At 45.3% G+C, this 24,320-nt stretch overlaps 1 protein-coding gene across 1 annotated transcript in view; it reads right to left on the reverse strand.

Moving 5' to 3' along the window:
- Positions 1-24,320, reverse strand: part of PGAP1 (post-GPI attachment to proteins inositol deacylase 1) — an 896,430-nt gene that overhangs the window by 274,342 nt on the left and 597,768 nt on the right. Inside the window, exon 19 of the mRNA XM_078680427.1 lies at positions 11,716-11,754. Within this exon, the coding sequence (XP_078536553.1) occupies positions 11,716-11,754 (39 nt within the window). The remainder of the gene's footprint in view (positions 1-11,715; positions 11,755-24,320) is intronic.

The raw sequence follows: 24,320 nt of genomic DNA on the forward strand, positions 1-24,320 counted from the left end.
GGTACTCTATGGTTTTCCTCTGCCCCTGGACATACGACTTCTTGGTTGGTGATTGAGCAGGATCTTTCTCTTCCCTTGCCAACCTCTTCCTTTTTAACTACGTCCACCTTATCTATTCCGTTTTCCCGTACAATCATCTTGGATACCATTGCAGCAGTTAGATCTATTGACAAGAAAGTGGCTTCCCCGATTCATAAGTCGAGATGGTCTTCATTGTGGCGTAATCCTAGAATTAAGCTCATTGTTGAACCCACTTTGATAACTTACTGGGCATCTAAGGGGATTACGCTAGTTCGTCATCTATATGACTCTAACAATGATCCTTTACCCTTTTCCTCCTTAGCCCAACAATACTCTCTCACTAACTTAGACTTTTATACTTTTCTCAAAATAAAGGTTGCTCTTGCTAAATTACGTTTGGAGCCCAATTCGCCTACTATTACATTGTTTCATTTATGGCTTAGATCTGTGCATGTCGCTTCAAAAATTTATAAATTTTTGTCTTCCACTCCCTCTGACTTACCTACTGTTACCCAACAAAAGTGGTTGCGTCATTTTGATCAGGAACTCAATGAACATATATCTCCAGAGACTTGGCAGTTGATTGGGAAACTTTCGCTTCGCAATAAAATTGCCCCTTCTTTAATTCAATCTAAATTCTTCTCAATCAATCTTCTTCATAGGACTCCTGTACGTTTACATTCCCTAAACCTAAAGGATGATGATCTTTGCTGGAGTTGTGGTCTGACTGCTGGTGATTTTTCACACATGTCCTATGAGTGTTCCCTTTTACAGCCCTACTGGAATTCAATACATTCCTTTCCCATGGTTATGCTGGGCCCTTTGGCTTCCAGAGTGCCGCTACAGCTAGATACCTTAGAGTTACAATTGTTGGATCTTTTATTGACAGTAGCTCTTAAGGTGATTCTTATGGAATGGAAGTCTGTTTCTTCCATATCATACCATACTTGGTGGGCATGGGTCTCTTTTTTAAGAAGTGCACATACTTCGGTGGATGAAGCTCGTCTTACCCCTAATATCTCTAGCAATGTCTGGAGAGCTCTGGATTCATATATGGATTTGGCTTCGAAAGGGTTGGTCGATCAATATCCCTTTGTATTGTCTAGTTAAGTATTGTATTGTCATATATTTGTAGCACCACATTAGAGCCTTCCTTCCTTCTCTTTCCTGCCCTCTCCTTTCCTTCCCCCTTCTTTTCTTTCTAATCTTCTTTCTCTCTTTTCATGTTTCTTTTCTCTCTACACATATTCTTTTTCTTTTATCATAGTGATACACTTGTTGGCCATTTTGGTTCATTGACATAATTCTTCATATTTTCATATGATATTATGTACTTTTTGTGATTACTACATGATATATTGATATTCTTGACTTTCATCAACTGTATCACTTTGTAATATACTTAACTATTTATTTGCCTTTTAAAATTTAATAAAATTATTGAACAATTAAAGCCTGGTTAAAAGACGTTGCATATTGCAAACCTAAACTTTCCGTATTCTGGGAGCTTATGCTTACAGCCGTCCAGGCCTAAAGATATATGGGAGCCTGTTTTAGATTGGGTGAGAACACAACAACATGATCGATCAGAGGTTGTATTGTCAGGAGTAGAAGCCATTTGTATTACCCCCCCCTTCAGCAGCTTCAGGAAATTAAAGTTATAGCTGAGTTAAACTGTGCGGATCAGTGGTTAAATAATAGTAAGGTGTAGTGGACACGACAGGCACGAAATGCGTTATGTTGAAAATCATGATGTTCTTCCTATTAAAATGTTGGTGTGATGTCCCAAGGGAGGTATGTTACTGTTCCATTGTAAGTAAACGGGTACATTTTGTAGATTATATATAAACATTGCATCCTATAATTGTATTACTTGAGAAATGCAAATAAAGAAAATATTGGTCAGGGAAGCATGGATGTGCTTCCTGCTCCTGGCTGGGAAGACTGAGGAGAGACGTGGCGACGACAGAGAGATGCGGCGAAGAGGTACGTTTTTAAAAACAATCCTCTTCCCCTACCCGCCCTCAAACCCCTGATCCGTGCTGGCCACTACTGTATTTAGCACAAAAACAGGGATTAAGTGTTCTTTTGTCAAACCTTATCCTCTTCACTTAAGAACAAAGTAGATATGTTCTAATATAAAAGTTTTTCCTAGACTAGACTCAATACACTGGATGTGGTGCTGTTAAAGAGAGCGGACTGTCAGAGTCAGCAAGAGATCAGATATGGTTAGCTGAGCGGTATGAACATCTCAGGCTGGCAGGGCCAGGAGCAGAAAGATGTAGAGACCGTCAATGAGGAAAAGTCTAATTCTTTGCCATCTATCAGGTCAGGGACTGTTATTTCCTGCTTGAGAGCAAATAACCTAGCAGCCTCGGAGAAGCAATTCAATAATGTACCAAGGCAGCCAAAACACAAGACAAGTTGAATAGGGACAGTGATCACAGCAGCCGGGGTGTAAAGCAAGAGAAATAATGTGTCATCAATACAATTGCATTTATGTTGAAATTAGATTCACTGCATAGGCGGGTAAAGTGCCAGATGCATCAAAGTCACATTATGGCTCATTTCAACGTATTTTCAGTTTTTAAGCATGTGAAAGATACAGTAGTGCAATCATGATTGATGTCACTGCCATGCTTCAGTCAAAAGTTTGCTAATGGTCTATTTTGGAGTATTTAAATTCCATCTTTCTTGCGTGAAAGAAGCCTGACTGTTGTTGTAACACTAACTACATTGTTTTGGAAGGGAACCAAAAAGCGCTTTATACCTGCAAAAATACTGTGTGCCCCTGAAAGAAAGCAGGTAATAAGAATGTGTTATCTAAATAAATTAAGGACTAAAGGGCCGGATATATCAAGTATTTTGTATCAAACAAACACCTAACCGAATCGCAATTTGGGTTTGCAACCAAATATCGGTTCAGTATTTAGAAGGGGCTTCCCTTCCAAATAAGATGGGTATGTATTAATGTGACTGAATTCCGGTCGCAAAGCATTAAGAATTTACCGACTACAAACTTAATCGCAAATGAGATGGGGTCTCTTAGGGAACCACTTTGTGATTGTTAAAAAAAAAAAGTTTGCTTTGGAGTCTTCTTAAACAATGTAAGAAAATAAAAGAAAGAAACAGACTGCATTTAAAAAAATTGCATTATTAAATAAAAAAATTAAAAAATCGCAGACATATTGTTCTGCTGACCCAAGCCGGCTGCCATCCCTGTGATAGCAGAGATTCCTAGTGGGTCAGAAATTGCGACCTACCTCGTTCATGAGGTAGGTTGATTTATGAGCCACAACGAATCACTATTTTAAAGTGTCAGTAAGTACATTTTATTATGCATGATTAAATAAAACCTTTGCATACATTAAATACATATAAGAATAAATAGTCCTCATTCATAATACTATTTTAAAGTGAAGTCCTCTACTGAGAAAATCTAATAACAACAGGTTCCCTGCAGTGCTTGTAGACCATTCTCATAACGACGGCTGTAGCACTTATATGCCAAACCTTAGTAAGAAAGAATGCAGGCACAATTGCTGATTTTGTGCTAAGGTCTGCTGTCAGTCTCATATTTCTGGAAAGTAGCATAGATTCTGCACAATAGCACTCCTTCAGCATTAGGAATTTTCATTAGTGCACCATTAGAAAGAAACCCATCAAACGAGTCATGCATGCACTGCCCGATCAAAGAGTAAACACGTTTTATACCTTTTATATCTCCTATTACCATGCTGTATTACACTGCCTATATTCAAATATAAACACTCGCTAAGAAGACTTTTGAGAGAAGCAGGGTAACTAAGCTACGTGTATTTGCTACTTTTGTGTTCATCATCTAGGACACCAAAGATTAAAAAAAAGGAGAAACCTGTGTCGTCAAATTTTCATCACAGCTGACAGTGGCCAGTGTCATGTCTGGCCCCAAATGACAGTACTTACCTAGAAATATCCTCCTGCTCCGCTAAACAAACAAAGCAAATCCATTGGAGGAAAAAGCTGAAAATGTGTGAATCTGACTTCCAAGATGCTAAGAGTCAGTATCCTTACCAGTCCTGATAGTTTCTTCTTTGCATTCTAGAATGTTGTCCTGAATTTATCATGGAAAATATATAAGTTGCAAAATTCAAATAATTAAAAAAAAAAAAACTGAAAAAGCAGAGCCATTATTCGACATCTTGGGACGACCTGACATCCCATTGTGGCTACCTATAGCACATCAACTTTTGTGTACATCACTCTGACCCTCAAGATGAATTCAAACCCCTGTCCCTTCCATGCCTTGCGCCACATAATGCTGTGCTCTCAGCAGTGGCTCCTCCGCTATGGTGGAGGAGTGTCGCCCCACCTGCCAGCAGCCCCAAATAAATTAAGAATAAAACGAGAATAAATCCTTGCTTATTATCGCTTTATTTTTGCTCTCAGAGCCAAGGCATGGGGCGGTGCCAGGAGGATGACATGCTGATGGAAGAGTGGTTGCACTGCTTTTCACTGTGCATGACAGTCTGGTCGGCCATCTCACAACAGACAAACTGCTATGCACACTGAAGCTCTCCAACCCAAGCTGCGCTTCCAGGTTGGAGAGAGCAGGCACAGGCTCCCAGTCTAATTGCATGAAAGCAGCGTCAGGATTGGCTGTAGTGGACTGTCGGAGCCTGTGCCTGCAGTGGAGAGGTGCAAAAGGAACAATTGATGAACAGAATGCAGAACAATGTCATACATTCACCCCAGTACAGCGATCTGGGCCTAAATCCATCGTTCTTCTGCTCACCATGCCATTCCAGTTTGGACCCAGCCGTATTCAAATCAGTCTTGACCCTGCACCCAATGGGAACAGTCCAGCCCGAACTGCCAGGCCAGGTCCTCCCTGGACTGGGAACAAGCATCAAGGACCGGTTTCGGGATTTCAGCCCTCATCAGACAGGATAGCTTGACTCCAGTGGCATGGAGAGCACGGGACCTACATCAGCATACCTGTCCCACTCGGGGTGACAAATGCAAAAAGAAAAATTGATTGACAGAATGTAGAACAATGTCATACACTCACCCCAGTACAGAGATCTGGGCCTAAATCCATAATTTTCTTGCTCACCATGCCATTCCAGTTTGGATCCAGCCATATGCAAATCAGTCTTGACCCTGCGCCCAATGGGAACATCCCAGCCTGAACTGCCAGGCCAGGTCCTCCCTGGACTGGAAACAAGCATCCTAGGACCGGTTTCGGACTTTCAATCCATCAATTATGTGTCTTTTGAAGTGGAGAGGAGCGCGATGCAGCAGGTAATTTCTTTTTTTTATTGTGTCTCGACATCCGTCTACCCATGTGTATGTGTTTATACATCTATATTATGTGTATTATGTGTATTTGTTAAGTGTATATTTTTTTTTATCCCCCCCCCCATGTGATTTGCCACCAACCGCCACTGGCCAATTGGAAGCGGTCCCATGGTAGTCATGATACTGTGGTACCTCATACGTAAAACCAATCTGTAGAATCTAGGTCAAGCTTCGGTGGGCCACAGGCTGCTTTGCAACTGCTGTTTTTGTTTCCTTCATTGCATGCTAATAGTAGGACTAGGAACCACTAATGACCAGTGCTTAATTTGAGATGGTGATTGCCGGTGGGGCCCATCAGCGCTAATGTTTGGGGACTGACATTTATTTTTTCTCATTGCACTTTGAAGTCCTTGATCCAGCGCAAGAGAGGGAAAACACATATGGGTGAAAACAAGAAGATAAAGATGGAAAAACTGTGACCTACAGAGAAAGCAAGTAAAGTACCTCCAAGAATGAGATAAAGAGGCAGAGAGAGTCTGGTGGTGGTGGATTGAAGAGGCGTAGGTGCAGTTCGGTGCTCCATCAGCCATGACCGGCAAATGTGACCAGCTGGAGTCCAAAATTATCAAGAGCCTCTATTTCAGGCTTAGATCTTGGGTGAAACTCAAAGGAGTTCACCCACTCCAAATACTGCTCAACTCTGCCCAGCCAAATGAATGTTCTTTTTCTTGACACAATAACTACAGCAATGGGCTTTAGAAATCCGGTTTGACTGACCGATTGAAATAGAGATTGGTGAAATTGTGATTTCTATTTTCTGAGAAGATCATGTACAAATACAATACAAGGGCATTATTTGCGTTTAAAAGTCATGCGAGATACAAACAAGAGACTTGTATAAAAACATATTGTCCCTCTGCTGTGGTTTCACTTTTCCTGTGAGATGTTTTTCTGTTGTATTGTCTCCTGTGGGCAAAAATAATTGATAATTCTGCCCTTGTAAAATTTCATGTCCAGTGGCTGCTTCTCCGCTGAGGTGGAGGAGTGTCGCCCCACTGCTCTCTGAGCAAAAAAAAAAATGTAAAAATAAATGATAATGTAACGTTATCATTATTTTCTTTTCCCTACTGCAGTGGGTCCGTTCTTTCCTGGGGGAAGGCTAGGCAGGGGGAGGAGTGGGGCACTCCAAGTGTGCATGACATTTTGACCGGCTCTCTGGGGCCGGCCAAACAGTCATGCGCACTTGCTATGTCCTCCATCAAGGCCGCATTACAGCCTGGATGGAGAACATGCCCCAGGCTCCCAAGATTGGTCTGACAGCTGAACTATGGTGCTCAGACCAATCACAACGTTGCATTGCAGCGTTGTCATTGGTCAGGGAATCTTGGGAGCCCGGGTGCTTCCTGCTGCCAGACTCCAGGCAGGAACAAGCCAAGAAGACGAAGATGATCGGAGCAGAGTCATTGGCAACACCGGCTGTAGCCAGGTGTTTTTTTTGCTATTTTATCTTTTTCATTTCCCCCGCCTACCCTCTCCCCTAACCTACCACCCAGTCCAGTAGCATGCTCATGTCATTTTGCGAAATCTGCGCTAACATCATCATTTGAGAATTTCAGAAGATCACACACAGATTATTTTATTCAAAAGTTAATGTAGACTATGATTTTGAGCCGTACAGAACTATTTTAAATATTTATTCTGCTGTATACGAGTATGATATAGCAGTAGTTATTATTCGCAGTGTGCACTAGGATTATCTCAAAGATCACACCTGCAATGTATGTGTCATGGATTATTACTTAGTTTTCAGTCACTGAATGGGTCATAGCAGAGATCATGATGAGTATCCATGTTATGTTTTAACTGTTTTTCCATGCCCACACAAAAAATGCTGCTTCTGCTGACCTTCTCAAAAAATATAAGGTCCAGCTGTTTTAAGCGCTGCCAGTAAAATAGTGGTAGAAGCTTGAGAACAATATTTTTGCTAACAGTGTGGTGTTTTGCTAACCGACCTATATACTAATAGGTCGGTTCACAAAAAAACCAAATCCTTGAACTACTGCTCCTCTTGAATAAACTTTGTTTGCATTCACAAGAGGACCCTTTCCATTTTGCAAAAAGATCACCACCTCCTTTGAGATGTTAGTTAAATATCAATATCTTGCAACAAAATTGTGTTTGCTAAAGAACAAGTTACTTACCTTGGAATTATCCCCAAGTGCCAAATTGGATGCAGACATTTTTGAGGAGCAGTACCCCTGAGTGTCAGTAGGTGGCGTTGTTCTGCTCTGCATGGTGTCATCGGCCGTGCCGGATGTGAGGTGCGTGGTGCCTATGTAGGCACCACCCCACCAAGCTGTCAGTTTCTTTCTGTGATTTTCCATGCCAGGAGCTCAGAGCGACAAAGAACACTGACCACTTGAGTGGAAGACTAGGACCCTCAAGAAAAACAGCCTTGACCCTAGAAATCTTCGCAAAGCAGGGAGGATGTGTGAGTCACAAACAAATCTATGACTAGATAAAGTCTCTACCAGATAAGGCATTACAGAAGGTAAGTAACTTGTTCAGCTGATAGAGACTTCTAGCTGCAGATTCCTTACCTTAGAATAGATACCCAAACAATTCCCCCTCGGAGCTGGGTCTGCGAAACAAGTTCACACTAAAAAGTCCTGCAGGATCGAATGGGCAAAGTGCTCATCCTGACAGACCTGACTGTCCAGGCAGTAGGGCTTGGTAAACATGTGCAGAGATGCCCACATTGCTGCCTGGCAGATGTCTAGGACTGGAACTTTCCATGCAAATGAAATGGTCGCAGCCTTGGCTCTGGTAGAATGAGTAAGCAAACCCTTAGGGGGTTGCTTTTGGGCCAACGCGAGGCAGATTTTAGTACAGAGCGCGATCCATTGGGGTATGGTCCATTAGTGCACAACCTTCCCTTTCTTGGCTCTGACATACCCCACAAAGAGTTATTCGACCACCCAGAACTCTTTCGCGCAGTCAAGCTAGACCTCAGTTCCGGTTTTGGGCAGCCTCAGCTTTCATACAGAACTAGGCGATATTTCACAGCTCCTTAACTGCAGGAGGAGATCAACCAGAAGAATGTAAACTTGTGACGGTTTTAGGAGTGAGAGAACCCTTAGAATCCATAAGGAGGGAAGAGATGCCTCTGTCATGATGCAAATGATAAGCACTCCAGGATGGAACCTCATTCGTAAAAATAGCATTACTGTTAAGGGCATGCTAAAAGCAAAGTTTAGTGTTTCCCCAAGTAAGTGACATATGTTTTTACCCTACTTGGCTATTCAATGGCTATAGGAGGTCACTGTATGTTTTAGAATACACCCTGTGTGGGAAATTATCTTTGTCTGCAGCGTCACCTGCATTTTTGCCTATTGTTGCTGACCCCTTTTTGTTGGCTATAGGACTCTGTGCTCTTTACCCCTGCTAACCAGTGGTAAAGTGCTTGTGCCCTCCCTTTCAAACATGTTGAAATTGGTATACACCTGATTTGCACCTTTAATTCACTTATAATTCCCTAGTATATGGTACCATCTGTACCTAGGACAGTTAAATTAAATGCTACTAGCTGGCTTCAGCACTCACTAAAGTAAGAAACTGCCACTGCAGCCTGGGTATGCCATTTTAAAACGGTCATTTCGACCTGGAAAATCAAACCTTTTGCCAGGGCTAATCCTTCACTTTAACTACCTTTAAGTCATCCCTAAGATAGATCTTAAAGGCCCATAGGGCAGGGTGAATGGTATTTAAAAAAGCATGACATGTAAATGTAATATTTTACAGGTCCTGGCAGTGAAAACCCCCCAAAGTCAGTTTGGGAGCAGATACAAATATGATCCAAGGACTCAGTTTAATAATAAATCCTACAAAATTACTATTGTAAAAAATACACTTTTAGAAAGTTGTAATTTTCCTGCCTAAAACCAAAATTCTTTCCTGCCAGTGTACAGCTTTCACCTGACCCCTGCGGTGAGATGTGTTTTGCTCCCACAATGAAGGGCCATGTGAGTAGGGAGGGGAACTCTTCCCTTGACATGCTGTCCCTTGGAGGCTGTGCACAACAGGTTCCTGAGCTTCAAAGGATGTCTACTTTGTCAGTGGAAAATGAAGGTCACACCTAGACCTGCATCCCCTTTGTGTCTCTAGTCAAGTTGGAACCAAACCCACTGGGAGTAGAGGAACCAACCAGAACTGTTTTAGGGGCTGGACAAAGGCTTGGACCCCACCCACAGGCTGGCACTGGGCATAAAAGTGGACCCCACAGACCTATCCTCAGGACACTCCTGAACCTGTTAAGAATCTATCTGAAGGAGGACTGCCCTGCTCTCTGAAAGCTGACTGGACCTGCTTGGCTTGAATCCAGGACCCCTGATGTGACACCCAAGGGTCCTTTGGTTGATTCCTGTTTGAGCTACAAGGACACAACAAGCTTCTAGAGATTTCTTCCTTGCTACTGCCAAGCTGACCACTACCAACTGCACCTGCACTGGATCCTACTGCTGTTTTCTGTTGGAGTGAGTCCTAACTCTCAAGTGGTGTCACCCCAAGTCCTCGACCTTTGGCTGGACTTAAGATTGTGTTCATCCTGTTCATGCTGCAAAATCTGGGAGCTATAAACTTTTTGCCAACTTTCTTCATGGATAATTAACGGTGAATGGGCTTGCCGTCGTATCCGCAGCAGTCAACATTCTCATTGCTCTTCAAGAAAGCTAGAGTACCTAAACATCTTTACTTCAAGAACATAAAAAGTTGTAATTCCAACAAAAGTTGTCACGACAGCCAAGTGAAACAAATGAATGCTCAGCAATTATTGACTAGAACACACTGCACCTTTATACAAGATAAAGCAGCAAGCTGTAAAATATTAAATCAGCAATTAAAATGGTATTGTGTCATCAAAGTAAATACACTGAAGAACAACAGGGGGGTCTCTATTTCAAGCAACATGTCGTATTGTATCAGCAGTTTAACAAAAGAACTTCTTGATCTCATCATCAAAATCTAATTGGAACACTAATGGGACTATAATCATTCTCACACCTCTTCCTAACATGGAAACCGATGAAAAACCCATTAAAGTCAAAGGCTAAAGAGAGCTGGCTCAAACTCCACTCTCTTTGTATTCATTCTATATCAATTTTAGGTCTGGTGTTAGAAAAGACCATTTGATTTTGCTATTATGTACATTATATGCAAAATTATAGATGTTTTCGGCCAGCTGTCTTCATCCATTGGTATGTTGTTCAGAAATTCACATGCACGTTTTCTTCTACCTGGTACAGGGTACAGCATGAGGCCAGCTCATTTTATCCACTGGCTACCTTCACTGTGCGTGGTGTTGCATCCAAAAACAAAGTAGTTCCCCTACGTGCCAGGTACTACTAGGACAATTTGTGTTTTGAGACCCAAAAAAAACATTGTTTTACTTTTTACCAATGCTTTTTTTTTTACATAGATCAGGCCTGGCAGCTTTCCCAACAAAGTTTTGCAAAAACCATGACAAGACAAAACAAGCACTGATAAAGCCAAAAGGCTGACAGCCAATGCTAGATATTGGCTTTGCCAATGCTTGCTTTTGCTGTTAATAGGAAGACCTAAAAAAGGCATTGAGATCAGTAATATTCTTCCTGTTTACTAAAACCTAACTTATCTGTGACCAAAGAATTTTGCAGTAACTACTTCTTCCTGAATTACAAAGGTACATTTAGTATATTTCACTCAGTCACTGAATCCAAGTATCTGACATAGCCAAATTAGGAGGATGGCCGAACGGGGTTTTTAAATTATCTGAAATAGAGGATGTTCTTCTGCACTATGGGATGCAGGTCCAGGCTCAGATAATTTTTGAATGAGTAATTTGTGTCTGATTTCTGCTGCTCCAACTCACACTGATGGGGAAGCAGCAGCAGGAAAAGTACAGGGTGTTCTACTCAGTTAAGCGCATAAAGTTCAAGAAAACATAGAAAAGTGAGTATGCATATGGTTCTCTATAATGTTGCTCACCTGGCAAGGGCCAATAAATCTCCTGAAGGTCAATGTAGAAGTCAATAAATTGCTAGTATATAGGAGCATTAAGACAATTTAGGCAAAAGACAGTTTTTTTAATGCATTGCAACGCTGCAATGCATGAATGACTAAGTCAATCACTGATGGCGCAACGACTACAATTAGAAAAAGTCAACGAATAAAGCATGAAACTAGGAAGGCGTGGAGTAGCTGTATGACTTTACCATGGTCTTGTCAAACCCAAAACCCAATAATTGATTAATAACACTTTTATGTTATATTGCTGGATAATGGCAACCACACAATATGTTTACAAGTTAATCTACTACTTTAAAAGAGCATCACTAAGTCACTGTTTCAAACACCATAAAAGATAACAAGATTCCTTACCTGTCCAAGAACTTGCATGAAAGATGTTGTGACAGTTACCTGTGAAAACATTAAGCATAAGAGGACAATACTTATTTCATTTTGTTTATTAGTTCAGCGCAGACCTAGCAACAGTGCATTGCACACAGAATGCTAAACACACCACTCAGAGTCACACAGCTTTAAAAGGGGTGTTTAGACAGAGCGATGCACATATATGTATGGAATAGCAGCAGTTTTCAGGAGATTATCACATAAAATCTGAGTTTCTACTTGTACGACAATGTCAATCCACGGTATACATTGCATTATGGCTAGATGCTAACTCTCATCCACAATAAGAAACGTGTGGATATATTTCTCCATCCCAGCAGACCTGTGGTTCCACATTCCTAATCTGTTTTCACTAATGCATACACTCATTCACTTCCTTTCCTAGAACATTATTATTGTAGAATGCTCTATAAGGTAAAAGGTATCTTATTTCCAGACAAACATGGAGGCAGTATGGACTCTGTCCTAGCATTAAGGAGTTTTCAAACTCTTACAAACTATCCTATCAAAAACTACAGATACAAATAGGAAGGGGTGGGAGCACAATGTTTCACCTCCTAGCACAGTTCGCCTCTTAGCATTATAGTAAATGCAGTTCATGGTACATGCTTACTTGAATATTTACTGGAGTATTCCACCAAAGTTGGTGCAGGTTACTGCTGTAAATCTCTAGACATGTGTGTATCAGTAGAGATAAAAACTAATTTAATCTTGGGTTGCTGAGCAGGCTGCCACTATCCTTTCAGGTCTCAGTACCTCTCACAGGTGCACAGGTGCATTCCCACAAGCTTGTCAGCTCAATGGCTCAAGGGAGCCTTTTCAAACAGGAAGGGATGGGAGCACACTGCTTCGCCTCCTAGCACAGTTCGCCCCTTAACATTTTAGTAAATGCAGTTCATGGTACATGCTTACTTGAATAGTTACTAGAGTATTCCACCAAAGTTGGTGCAGTTTAGTGCTGTAAAACGTGCTGTTTGAAAAGGCTCCCTGAGCCATTGAGTTGTGGAGATACACATGTGTGCCTGTGAGAGGTACCGAGACGTGAAAGGATTGTGGCAGCCTGCTCGGAAACCCCAGATTAAATTCGTTTTCATCTCTACGGATGATCTCCAGAAACACGTATCCAGAGATTTGCAGCACTAACCTGTACCAACTTTGGTGGAATACTCCAGTAACTATTCATGTAAGCATGTACCATGAACTGCATTTACCATAATACTAAGGTGCGAACTGTGCTGGGAGGTGAAGCAGTGTGCTCCCACCCCTTTCTGTTTGAAAAGGCTCTCTTGAGCCATTGAGCTGACGAGCTTGTGGAGATGCACCTGTGCGCCTGTGAGAGGTACTGAGACCTGAAAGGATTGTGTCAGCCAGCTTATCGACCCCAGATTACAATCGTTTTTTTCACAACTGATGGCGGAGGATATCCAGAAACATGTGTCTAGAGATTTACAGCACTAACCTGCACCAACTTTGGTGGAATACTCCAGTAAAACTTCAAGTAAGCATGTACCATAATGATAAGGGGCAAACTGTGCTGGGAGGTGAAGCAGTGTGCTCCCACCCCTTTCTGTTACAAATATAAATACTTAATAAGAATATCCAAGTAGCATAAGGGCCGCTCTGGATTCTTGTAGATTGCATGAAGCTGCAATGTGGTGGAGATGAACACATTCTCACGTAAGGATCTCCTCCAGGTTGCAACACTAGCTGTCTTCTTCCTTTTGACTGCAGAGTCTTTGCTGTGGGCTGGGGGTCAGGTGAAGCATGTTTGAGAGAGAAGCATGTCTGAGAAAGCAAAAGGGACCAGGCAGTAGGCAGTCTGCAAATGTCATCAAATGACCTTTTAACAATAAACCCCTTATCAAGTTTCCCAAGTGGTGTGAACGTAATGGAGATAGCTTAAGGGGCTATACCTGCCACAGATTCAGCCTTCTCCACCTCCCATTCCACCTTTGTCTTTTAAACTAATTTCTGCAGCAAATGAAGAAACACAAAAACCCTGCAAAGATCAGAGGTTTGGCAGCAAACTTAGCAAAATCAGTGAAAAATCTGTGTAGTAGATTCATACTTCCCTACAACTACTGTATTACAATTTTAGAAATAAAAAAAAGAATTAATCTTAGTCACTGATATTTACAAGGGCTGCATCCAAATCCATAGTTTTTTTTGTTTTGCCCGTCATGACCATTTCAGATGGCAACCAGCCATAGGGAAAAGGTCCTGTGCTCACTGTACAACAGGACAAAGGGACTGACCTGTCAATTCAGCCTAGACTCTTCCTACCAAGGCTGACTTGTCCATAGCTGGCTCCTGTCTGAGGAGGCATGGTGTCCAAAAAAAGGATGGACTGGGATGCGGCCCCAATTAATTCTCAGTGGCTGAGACTAATCCAAGCATTCTACTTTTTTTGTTTTCCTCTGCATCACCATACATTCGACACCCTAAGTGCAACTGATATGCACAGATGTGGGTCCCATCCTCCCCATAACACAGTACTCGAACTGTGTCTGACTTGTGAAGCTTAATTAGGACAACACCGGAACGAGGTTGCTTGAGGTCCTCTTCACAGGGTACCTGGCCTGGCAGTTCAGGCTGAACTGTTCATACTGGGGCAGGGTCAAGGCTTATTTGCATATCACTGATCCCCAACTGAGATAACATGGTGGGCAAAAAAATAACGGACTGCGATAATGCACTGAGGAGTTACCAGTGGCTGAGACTCATTCAAGTATTCCATCACTTTTTTGTTTCCCTCAGTGCAAGCAAAGAGACAGGCATTGTGCTCACATTGACTTGGTGCTATGGGCAAACCAAAAGGGGGCCTGGTTTGGTCGGCAAAAGAGGAAATGCCCACCAATGTATATGTAGGAGCGACAGGGTCAATCGTCTGATGCAAGCTTGGTAGAGAATTATGAAGACCAGACACTGGCATCTTTATCCTTCTCTCCTCATTCCACATCACCAAAGTCCCGCATTTACTCTGGCCCTGTCTAGGCGAACTTTGAGAAATGGAAGTCAGAGATTGCAGAATTCACTTTCGGGCTAGGGGTTAAGTGGGATAATTGTCCTTTGAGAGATATGACTTCAATCTGGAAGACAGGGAAAGTCTAAGCAACCTACAAATTAGGAAGTAGGGTAGAGCAGCTTATAATATGGTCATGGGTATGAGAGAAGCAACACGCTTTCAAAAGCTTTTGAAAACAGGGTGATGGGTGCATACTGCCCAGATGTGAAAGGCTATACACGGGTAGATATGAAAATCCTTTAGTTAAGGATATTGAACTACATAGTTGCTGGTCATGCCCAAACCTGAAACACGTTTGAAAGGAAATGTCAAGCCACATGATCCACTATATTGATACTGGAGTTGAGCAATATGTACTGGAATGTATCTTCACAATCCATTTTTACTGTTCCACATGCTACTAGCAGCAAGATTGGAGACAGCAGGTAGGTGGAAAAAGATGGATCAGTCAACACCAGTTTCATGACAATAAGGATTTGAGGCATTCTAGTGATGGAACTGATATTGTATATAGATTACCTATGACCAGGTGAGGAATGCCATCCCAGCATTGCAATGCCTATGAATACAGAGGACCCTGACACTCTACTGGAAGCACAAGTTACTACTTGTGTAACGATATATCTGTAAGAGACATTAGTTAGTGATAGATTCCTTACCTTAGAATAATCCCCAGGCATCAGACTGGTTCCGTAAAGCTTTCGTCAGCAGTACCCCTGCGCGTCGATAGGCATCGTCGCCCAGCTCTGCGTGCGTCATTGACGTCGTATTCGCCGAGATGACGTCACTGGAGCCACTTAGAAGCGCCCACGCGTGCACACAACATTCCGCAACAGGAACGCAGAGCCATGTAAGAGACTGAACACTGGTGCATAGAAACTAGGGCGCGAGAAATCAGTTCACAGAACGGGGAGGATGGGTGGGGCGGTAAGGAATCTATCACTAACTAATGTCTCTTACAGATATATCATTACACAAGTAGGAACTTGTGCATCTGAAAGAGATACGTTAGTGATAGATTACTTACCTTAGAATAGATACCCCAGCAATACCAACCCTGGTGGTGGGTCTGCGAATAAGATTACACCAGAAAGTCACGGAGAACAGAACGGCCAAATAAGCCGTCCCTCTGGACCAGAGTGTCAAGGCAATAATGCTTTGTAAAAGTGTGCAGTGAAGCCCACGTGGCAGCCTGACAGATGTCTTGCAGGGGGACACCACTTCCCAATGCCGTAGTGGCTGCTGTTGCCCTGGTAGAATGGGCACGCAGCCCCACCGGAGGTTCCTTTTTAGCCAGAGAATAACAGGCCTTGATACACAAGACGACCCAGCGGGAGATAGTCCTCTTGTGAACAGCCCGGCCTTTCTTGGCGCCTGCGTAGCCAACAAAGAGCTGGTCATCCATCCGGAATGCTTGTATGCGATTCAGGTAAAAGGAGAGCGCACGTTTTGGGTCCTGACGGTGGAGCCTCTCTTCCTCTCTGGAAGTATGCGTAGGCGAAAAGAAAGTGGGCAAGGTGATAGTCTGCCCGATGTGGAAGGCAGCGACAACCTTTTGGAAAGAAGGAAGGACGAGTGCGAAGCACAACCTTGTCCGGATGAACCGACAGAAAAGGAGGCTTACAAGAAAGAGCCTGAAGTGTCCTCACTCTCCTGGCAGAGGTGATAGCCACCAGGAAGGCAGTTTTCAAAGTCAGAAGACGTGAGGGACAATTGTGAAGCGGCTCAAAGGGAGCGCAAATGAGATAAGTCAAAACAAGAATCAAGTCCCACTGAGGCATTATGAAAGGAATAGGAGGGAACATATGCGTAATGCCTTTTAAGAATCCCTGTACAACAGGGGACTTGAAAAGAGAAGGGTGATCTGGAAGTCTAAGAAAGGCAGAAATGGCTGAAAGGTAGCCCTTGATAGTGCGCAGAGCAGAGTCCTGCCGGGCCAGAGAAAGAAGGAACAAAAGAACCTCAGAAAGAGGGACAGAAAGGGGATCTCCAGTCTTGGCTGTGCACCATGCCACAAATTTGTTCCACCTGCAGGCGTATACTGATTTAGTGGAGGAACGCCTGGCTGCCAGAATGACATCACAGACTTCGGGGGGCAAGTCAAATGGAATCAACTGTCACCGCTCAATCTCCACGCATGTAGGTGGAGAGCTGGGCAGGTTCGGGTGGAGAATCGTCCCCTGCTGCTGTGACAGAAGATCCTCCCGCAGAGGCAGTCGGATAGGGGGGTCCAGGCTCATACTGAGTAGCTCAGGATACCAAACTCTTTGAGTCCGGAGCCACGAGGATAACTTGGGCTCGGTCGCGCCTGATCTTCTTCAGCACTCTGGGCAGAAATGGTATAGGCGGAAAGACGTACAACAGACCGTAACTCCACTCGTGACGAAAAACGTCGCCGAGCGAGTGCCGTCTTGGAAATTCCAACGCGCAGAACTGATGACATTGCGCGTTCTCTTCAGTGCGAATAGATCTAACCAAGGTTCTCCCCACTGTTGCGCAGACCCTCCTGACATAGGGTCCACGACCCCACCCGCCCTGTTCGTTGCAATACCACATGGCGGTGGTGTTGTCCGTGAACACCTGCACTACCTTCCCCCTGACAGAGGGGATGAATGCCTTCAGTGCAAGAAGGATTGCCCGAAGCGATTGATATGGAGCCGGGACTCTGATCTCCACCTCTCCCATGTGGCCGCCCCATCCCTGGAGGGAAGCATCTGTCACCACTGTGTGCTCCGGTTGGGGAAGGGAGACGGATCTGCCGCTGACCCAATGCTGATTCATGAGCCACCACTGCAATTGTTGTGCAGCGCCCTCTGAGGTCTGGACGTAATCGGACAGGTTTCCCTGATGCTGCGCCCACTGGAACTTCAGGTCCCACTGCAGAGCCCACCTGGCATGGGTGGTCAGCAGGATGCAGGAGGCCATGAGTCCCAGTAGCCTCAAGGTCTTCCTGACCGAAACCCAGGACAAGGGCTGAAAGATCGGAATCATAGCCCGAATGTCCTGGACTCGCTGTTCGAGAGGATAAACCCAAAACTGTGCCGTGTCCAGAACCGCTCAGATAAAGAGGAGCTTTTGGGAAGGAATCAGGTGCGACTTCGGCACGCTGATGGAAAACCCCAGTGTTAGAACCTGGGGTAGCCTGGCCTAGGGCAAGACGTACATCTCAGAGGCACAGTGTTAAGGTTGCAGACCACCCAAAAGTAAATCCACGCAATAGCACTTAAAAAGGACACTACACCAATTTGTTGTAAAAATACGTTCTGGTTTATAAAAATAATTTCTTTGTATTTTTACTTTTAGGATTCACAATTAAATTACACTTCAGGTTGTTTTGGGAAAAACAAGTATACTCTTAGTCTGCTAAGCAAATTATCAATTAGGTTCCAAGTTACATTACATTTGTCAGGAAATCAGTAATGGCACTTTCAAAAGTATCAAATCACCACATTAAATAGAATTAGCAATACATCTCATTAAGCTCTATAATTGTTTAAACTTTGCTATTATGACTTCCTAAGACTTTCACCCCAAATCTTACTTTCAATGAGGCAGTGTCAGCACTTTACATTTGGTCAGATATTTAGTGAACATTTCATTGACAACCATACAACTCCCCTTTCTGGGCTTGACACCTTCCCAATCAAAGATCAGTTATTCCTGGGACGAAGCCTGTATTCCTCTAGCAAAGAGGACTCCTTTCCTTTCTCCTCCCTTCTGTTATCTGATGAAAATGACTTATCTAAATAGAGCCACGTTACATTTAGGCCATCCAGGGATTTCCCAAGAGCGCTTTACCCTCTGGAATGATCTCCTTATTCCCCTGCTGGTCAAGTCTCGCTCCCCTGCCCTCTCGCTACTCTCCTTACTTGTTTTTGAGGTCTTGTTTTGTCAGGGAGAGTAGGGAAAGCCACGTGTCAGGATAACCGTGCTAAGCGCCGGCGAGGCTCGCCAGCCTCCAGGGCACCTCAGCTCCCCTCTCCCACTCGAGCCAGCTCCTCTGGTGGCGCTCGAGCGGGGAAAGGATTTTGGCAGCTTACACAGCAGGTGGACGGCTCCTCAATTCCCCCCTCTCGCTCGCGCCGGCTCTTCCGTGTGGCGCTTGAGCGAGGGAGAGATAAACTCACAACTTTCCTCTGCCGCCTCTACGCTCCGACGCTTCCCTGACTGGATCCGCCTCCACCCACTTAAAAAGAGGCAGCGCGACCGGGCATGCGCGAGTGAGCAGCGGCTTCCGCTGGAGCCTGCTCGGTTTCACTTCCTCTGGCTCCGCCCTTCAACACCGGCTCACTCGCTCCTTTTCCCGGATCAGCGCTGACAGGACACAGCGCAGGAAACGATCTCCCACTCCAGCGCACACTGCTTCTACAGGGCACAGGCAGGCAGGCAGCCTGATCAAACAGCCAGTGCCCCCTCAAAGCGCCTCGAGGAGAGCACACACCCGGCTCCACTTCAAATACCAGGAGCTTACTTGGACAAGGGCAGCCCCAGGTACAGGGGAAGGGGGGGTATCTTGTATTACGTGGCGATAGGCTCCTCACCAGCTCACAGTCCCCACAATCTCTGTACTGATGTCCTGGGGATCGCTTCCCTTAAGTCCTTTTACTGGGCAGAGGACTGCGCTTCGCAGCGCTGCAGTCTCCTTCTCCTATAAACTCCCCCTGTATAACTTAGATGAGGGGTAAACTAGGCGCCCAGGGTCTCCAGTAACTTCCCACAGCGGGGCCAAGACAAGTAACTAAAAGGGGAGTAGTGGGTTGGACCAAATAGGCAGCTTCCCAGTCCAGGAGGTCAACCCTAAGTCTAACCTTTTCCCACCCTTAGCTACAACCTGTCCTCCAGCTGACTTCCACAGGTAGACAAAATGGCTGCCCCGCATTCCGCCTTTTATAGGCTGCCCTTCAGTGGTCCAGAATGGACCAGAAGGTTCTGGAATGCCCTATGCTAGGCTATGGCCAAGTTCTGAGTGCGACAGTTAGGGCAGTTGGAAGCCACCATTTTGTGTGGTTCCAACTTTCCTGTCAGAACAGGCCTCTGGGCCTGAGGTAAAAGATTATGGGGGGAAGAAAGAACACCTATCCCCTTGTCCAACACCTATAAAAGTAGTAGACACAAAAAATATTAAGGGTATGAGGGGCAAAAAGGGGACAAAATAAAGAATAATGAGGAGGGACTACGCAAAAAATCCAGACAGGTCTAACACCCAGCAAATGCAGGAGGTCGGCCATAGTCTGGAGGTGGGAGAAGACAACCAGTCATCGAGATAGGGGAAGACTGAAACACCTGTTCTGCGCAGATGAGCTGCGACCACCGCCATCACTTTCGTTAACACCCGAGGGACGCTGGTAAGGCCGAAGGGGAGCACGGTGAACTGAAAATGCTTCTGGCCCACCGTGAATCGCAGGTAACGCCAATGGGCCGGCAGGACAGGATATGAAAATAAGCGTCCTGCAGGTCCAGTGCCACCATCCAGTCTTGTGGGGCGAGAGCAGCAAGACATGAGCCAGAGTGAGCATCTTGAACTTCTCCTTCCGGAGGAAGCGATTGACGTTCCGCAGGTCTAAGATGGGACATAGACTCTTGTCCTTCATTGGAAACAAGAAGTAGTGGGAGTAACAAACACAACCTACTTCTGGCTTCGGAACATGCTCGATGGCCCCCTTGACCAAGAGGGCCACCACTTCCTGCTGGAGAAGTGCCAAATGATCCCCCGACATGCGGTGGAACTGCGGTGGCATGGCTAGGGGGGTAGACTTGAAGGGGTAGCCTCTTCAAACAATCGCCAGAACCCACCGGTCTGATGTAATGGTGCGCCAGTCGGAGAGGTGATGACGAATCCTGCCCCCCACTGGTGTCTGGTGGGCCGTAAACACCGGACTAGGAAAGTGTGGAGGCACTGGCAGCGGGTGTGTTGGTGGACTGACCCACACGCTGGCCCCGTGACCCTCCTCTGCGAGCCCCATGGACGCGCTGCGCTGGGACTGTTGCTGCGCAGGCTTGTTCTGAAATGAACGTGTTTGCACGCCTCTTCCGGAGATGCGAAAGGAACGAAAGTTAGAAGTGGAAGGAGTACATGAGGCCGAAAGGCCGAAGGACTTGGCCGTGGCCCGAGAGTCCTTAAAACGCTCCAATGTCGAATCCGCCTTATCACCAAAGAGGCAGGTGTCATCGTAGGGCATGTCCATCAAAGTATTCTGGACATCTGCAGAGAAGCCAGTCATCCTCAACCAGGCATGATGACGTAATGCCACTGTTGTGGAAATCATCCTACCCAGCAAATCAGCGGTATCAAGACCACAACGTATAGTGAACTTAGCTGCATCGCTCCCATCCATAAGAGCTCGGTAGAGAACTGTCAGGCCAACCTCCGGACACTGAGGTAGCACCTGCTCAACCGCAACCCATACAGAATGGGAATAGCGGCCCAAGAGACATGCAGTGTAATCCGGGCCACCGGCCTCCGCCTCCTCATCCCAGTCAGAGACAGACTCGCACTGTGAGGCGAGAGAGCCTTCAAACCCTTCCCAGTCCGCCCCTTCCTCCACAAGTGGACGAGGACGTGGGTGAAGAAAAGGGTAAAAGTCCCCCATTGGCGTCGGGAGACATCCCTTCGGCACCGGTTCGGCGTCGGAAAAGAAGTCTATTCTGGAGTCTGGCTCCGTCGGCATCGGCACCCCCGTCATCGATGTCAGTGGGGGTCGTATTGGTCCATCGGCAAGAACGGGGAGCCCTGGCCGGAGCCATGAAGGCCTGTGGGCGTCGACATCGGGGCCGGAGCCGACGACGTCGAAGAACAGTGGGGCCTGAAGGCGATTGACAGGGCTGCACGGGCCGAAGATACGTGCCATTGTAGACACAAGCTCTTGCATGCGGCTGAAGTCGTCGATGGACCCGGGAAAGGTGGGTAAGCCAACGGTAAATGCTCGGGCTGTGTCGGAGCCGCAGGGGCGGTGCCACCTGCCCCCTCAGCCATGTCCCTCGACCGGGGAGGGGAGGACGAAGAGCGGCGACGCTTCTTTGACTTTCTGTGATTCACCTTACCTGACTCAGAGTGCGAAGACTTCGAATGATGGTGCTTGGTCTGCGATCGGGCCCTCGACCTCCCATGGGACCGGGACCTGGAACGACGTGGTGCTGACTCCTGGGCCTCCAGCCACTTTCGGAACCACTCCCACAAAGTTTTCGGGGCCATGGCCCAGCAGTGGGAGCACGACTCAGTGTCGTGGTCATGCCCCAGGCAGAAGAGACACTCACGGTGCGGGTCCATCAGCGACTTCGTGCACGGACAGGCCTCGCAAAGCTTGAAACCGGGCATCCCTATGCACCACTTACAATTTAATTCAAACAAACACTTTAGTCAACAAGTGACGGGGTACCGCTCTCTCAGGATGTGCGCTTGCTGGTGCGGAAAAAGAAAGAACTGACGTCAGCGCGCATGGGCGTGTCTAAGTAGCTCGAGTGAAGTCATCTCAGCGAATATGATGCCAAAGACGCACGCGGAGCCGTACGACGACGCCTATCGACGCGCAGGGGTACTGCTGACGAAAGCTTTCCGGATCCAGTCTGACGCTTGGGGATTATTGTAAGGTAAGGAATCAATCATTAACGTGTCTCTGTCAGATAGAGTGATTTGTGTTCACAGAGTATACAAAAGATATATCTGGCGCATGGACTTTAACATCATTAGCCTACATGGCATGACTATAGTATGCACATGTGGGTAGTGTGGGTGTTGTTTCTTGTTATGGAAGGGTTATTTTAAGGTGTGGACGAATACTTTGTATATAGTTTTAGCTTTTTAAGATGCAGACAATTCGGTCCCAGTGGTATTGGTTTAGTGGTGTATGTTTTCATGCCTTATTAGTTTAAAAACACAATAAAAGGTGTTCCTTCTACAAGACTTTCCGGGAAGAAACTGTTATCTTGTTCCAAATGTGATTTACTCTTTCCAGGGTTGGCTAGGAGCCTTTTCCTCCACCATGTCCAACATCGCCCCTTCAAACTGTTTGCACTGGGAAAGGATTAGAAAAGATTTTCCAATATTCAAAGAAAAAACAAGGTAATACAAAAGATGACATGATTACTACAGCTGGCTTGCTGTGCTCTTGAGAGAGGTTACCTTGATCAATCAATCGTCGAGTTATCAAGATGTGAATTTGTTTGTGTGCATAAGGACTCAGGTCTGAAGGTCACAGTACTGGTTCAAGGGAGACAGTGTGACCAGAGAGAACATCCTACCATCACCCACACAAGCACATGCTGTAAAGGGAAGGGCCAGTGCGTGAGTAGAGAAGGTGCCAAAAATCAAATGAATCAGACAGTGGTCAGCAGTATGTCTCAGAATGTTTTCCAGTGGAAATGACTAATGGACAATAATGAACACATATCTGAGAGATTCTGTTACATTGGGAAGTAGAGAAAAGCAATCCCAACAGAGAAATTAACAGCATGAAGAAATTCAGAACAGGTGCTTCTCTGATTAAAGGATCTCAACTGTATAATCCCTGAACTAAATCCCTACAAGCGTGCCTACAGTATCCATGAGGCTTAGCCTGCTCTGTCACAGTCCTGAGATAGGTACTAATGCTCCCTATAACAGGCAAGAAAAAAATATATGGCCCTTCAATTCAGGGTAGTATGTAGGCAAAAATCAAACCAAGGTAAAAAAAGAGAAGATAAAGCAGGACTTGGGAATCAGAAGACAACTCCAGTCTTCACACAGAAACAGATGTGGCGCAAAGAGAAAATGTTTCTTTGCCCTTTATAGGCAGGTGGCTTTATTGTTAACACTTAGAAGGCATGGGTTCCCTGGGTTTTGGTGTATTTTGCTTGGGTAACTGATGTACATGAATCTCACTACTGAGTCCACAAGGCCAGTGACATCAAAAGGAAACCGGAACCCAACTGGGCCATAGCTGGAGTCTTATTCACGAGCCCAATAAGACATACTGCATCAATCCCACAATCCACAGCCAGAAGCCAACACAGAAAAAGCCTGCACTTGAGGCACCAGGCAAGCCACACTGCTGGTGCTCGCCAGAGCGGGAGAGCAACCCCTGATCTGGAGAGGGTTTACACCTTTATCATGGCACATATGTAGCTCTATTAGCAATACAAAATGAGCTACATATGATGCAAGACCATGGCAGCTTTAATCATATAGGATTTATTAGCAGCCTGTGATATGCTTTACGATGCAATCCTTGTATCATACTTGTATGGCTTCAGTATCACAAGCCAGTCACTGGGCTGAACGTCCTTTCTGACCGAGCAAATTCAAACCATCATCTTAGGCCTGTTCTTTTCCATAGCCAAACACCTCTTCTGAGGGGCTCTTCGGGGCTCTATGTTGATCTTAATGTTTTGCCTTTGGCCACACTGTAGAGATAATGTGTGCAGTCTTTCATGTTCTACACTGATGAAACTAAACTGGCCCCAAGTTCAGAAAAGCCTGGATGTTCTTTTTCCACGCCAGCTGTGGTGCTCTTCTATAAGCTGTCGGTGACTACAGAGCTTCATGAAATTCGTGAAAACCTGGCTCGCATAG

This window comes from Lissotriton helveticus, chromosome 3_1, assembly GCF_964261635.1.
Source record: "Lissotriton helveticus chromosome 3_1, aLisHel1.1, whole genome shotgun sequence".
Taxonomy (NCBI): Eukaryota; Metazoa; Chordata; class Amphibia; order Caudata; family Salamandridae; genus Lissotriton; species Lissotriton helveticus.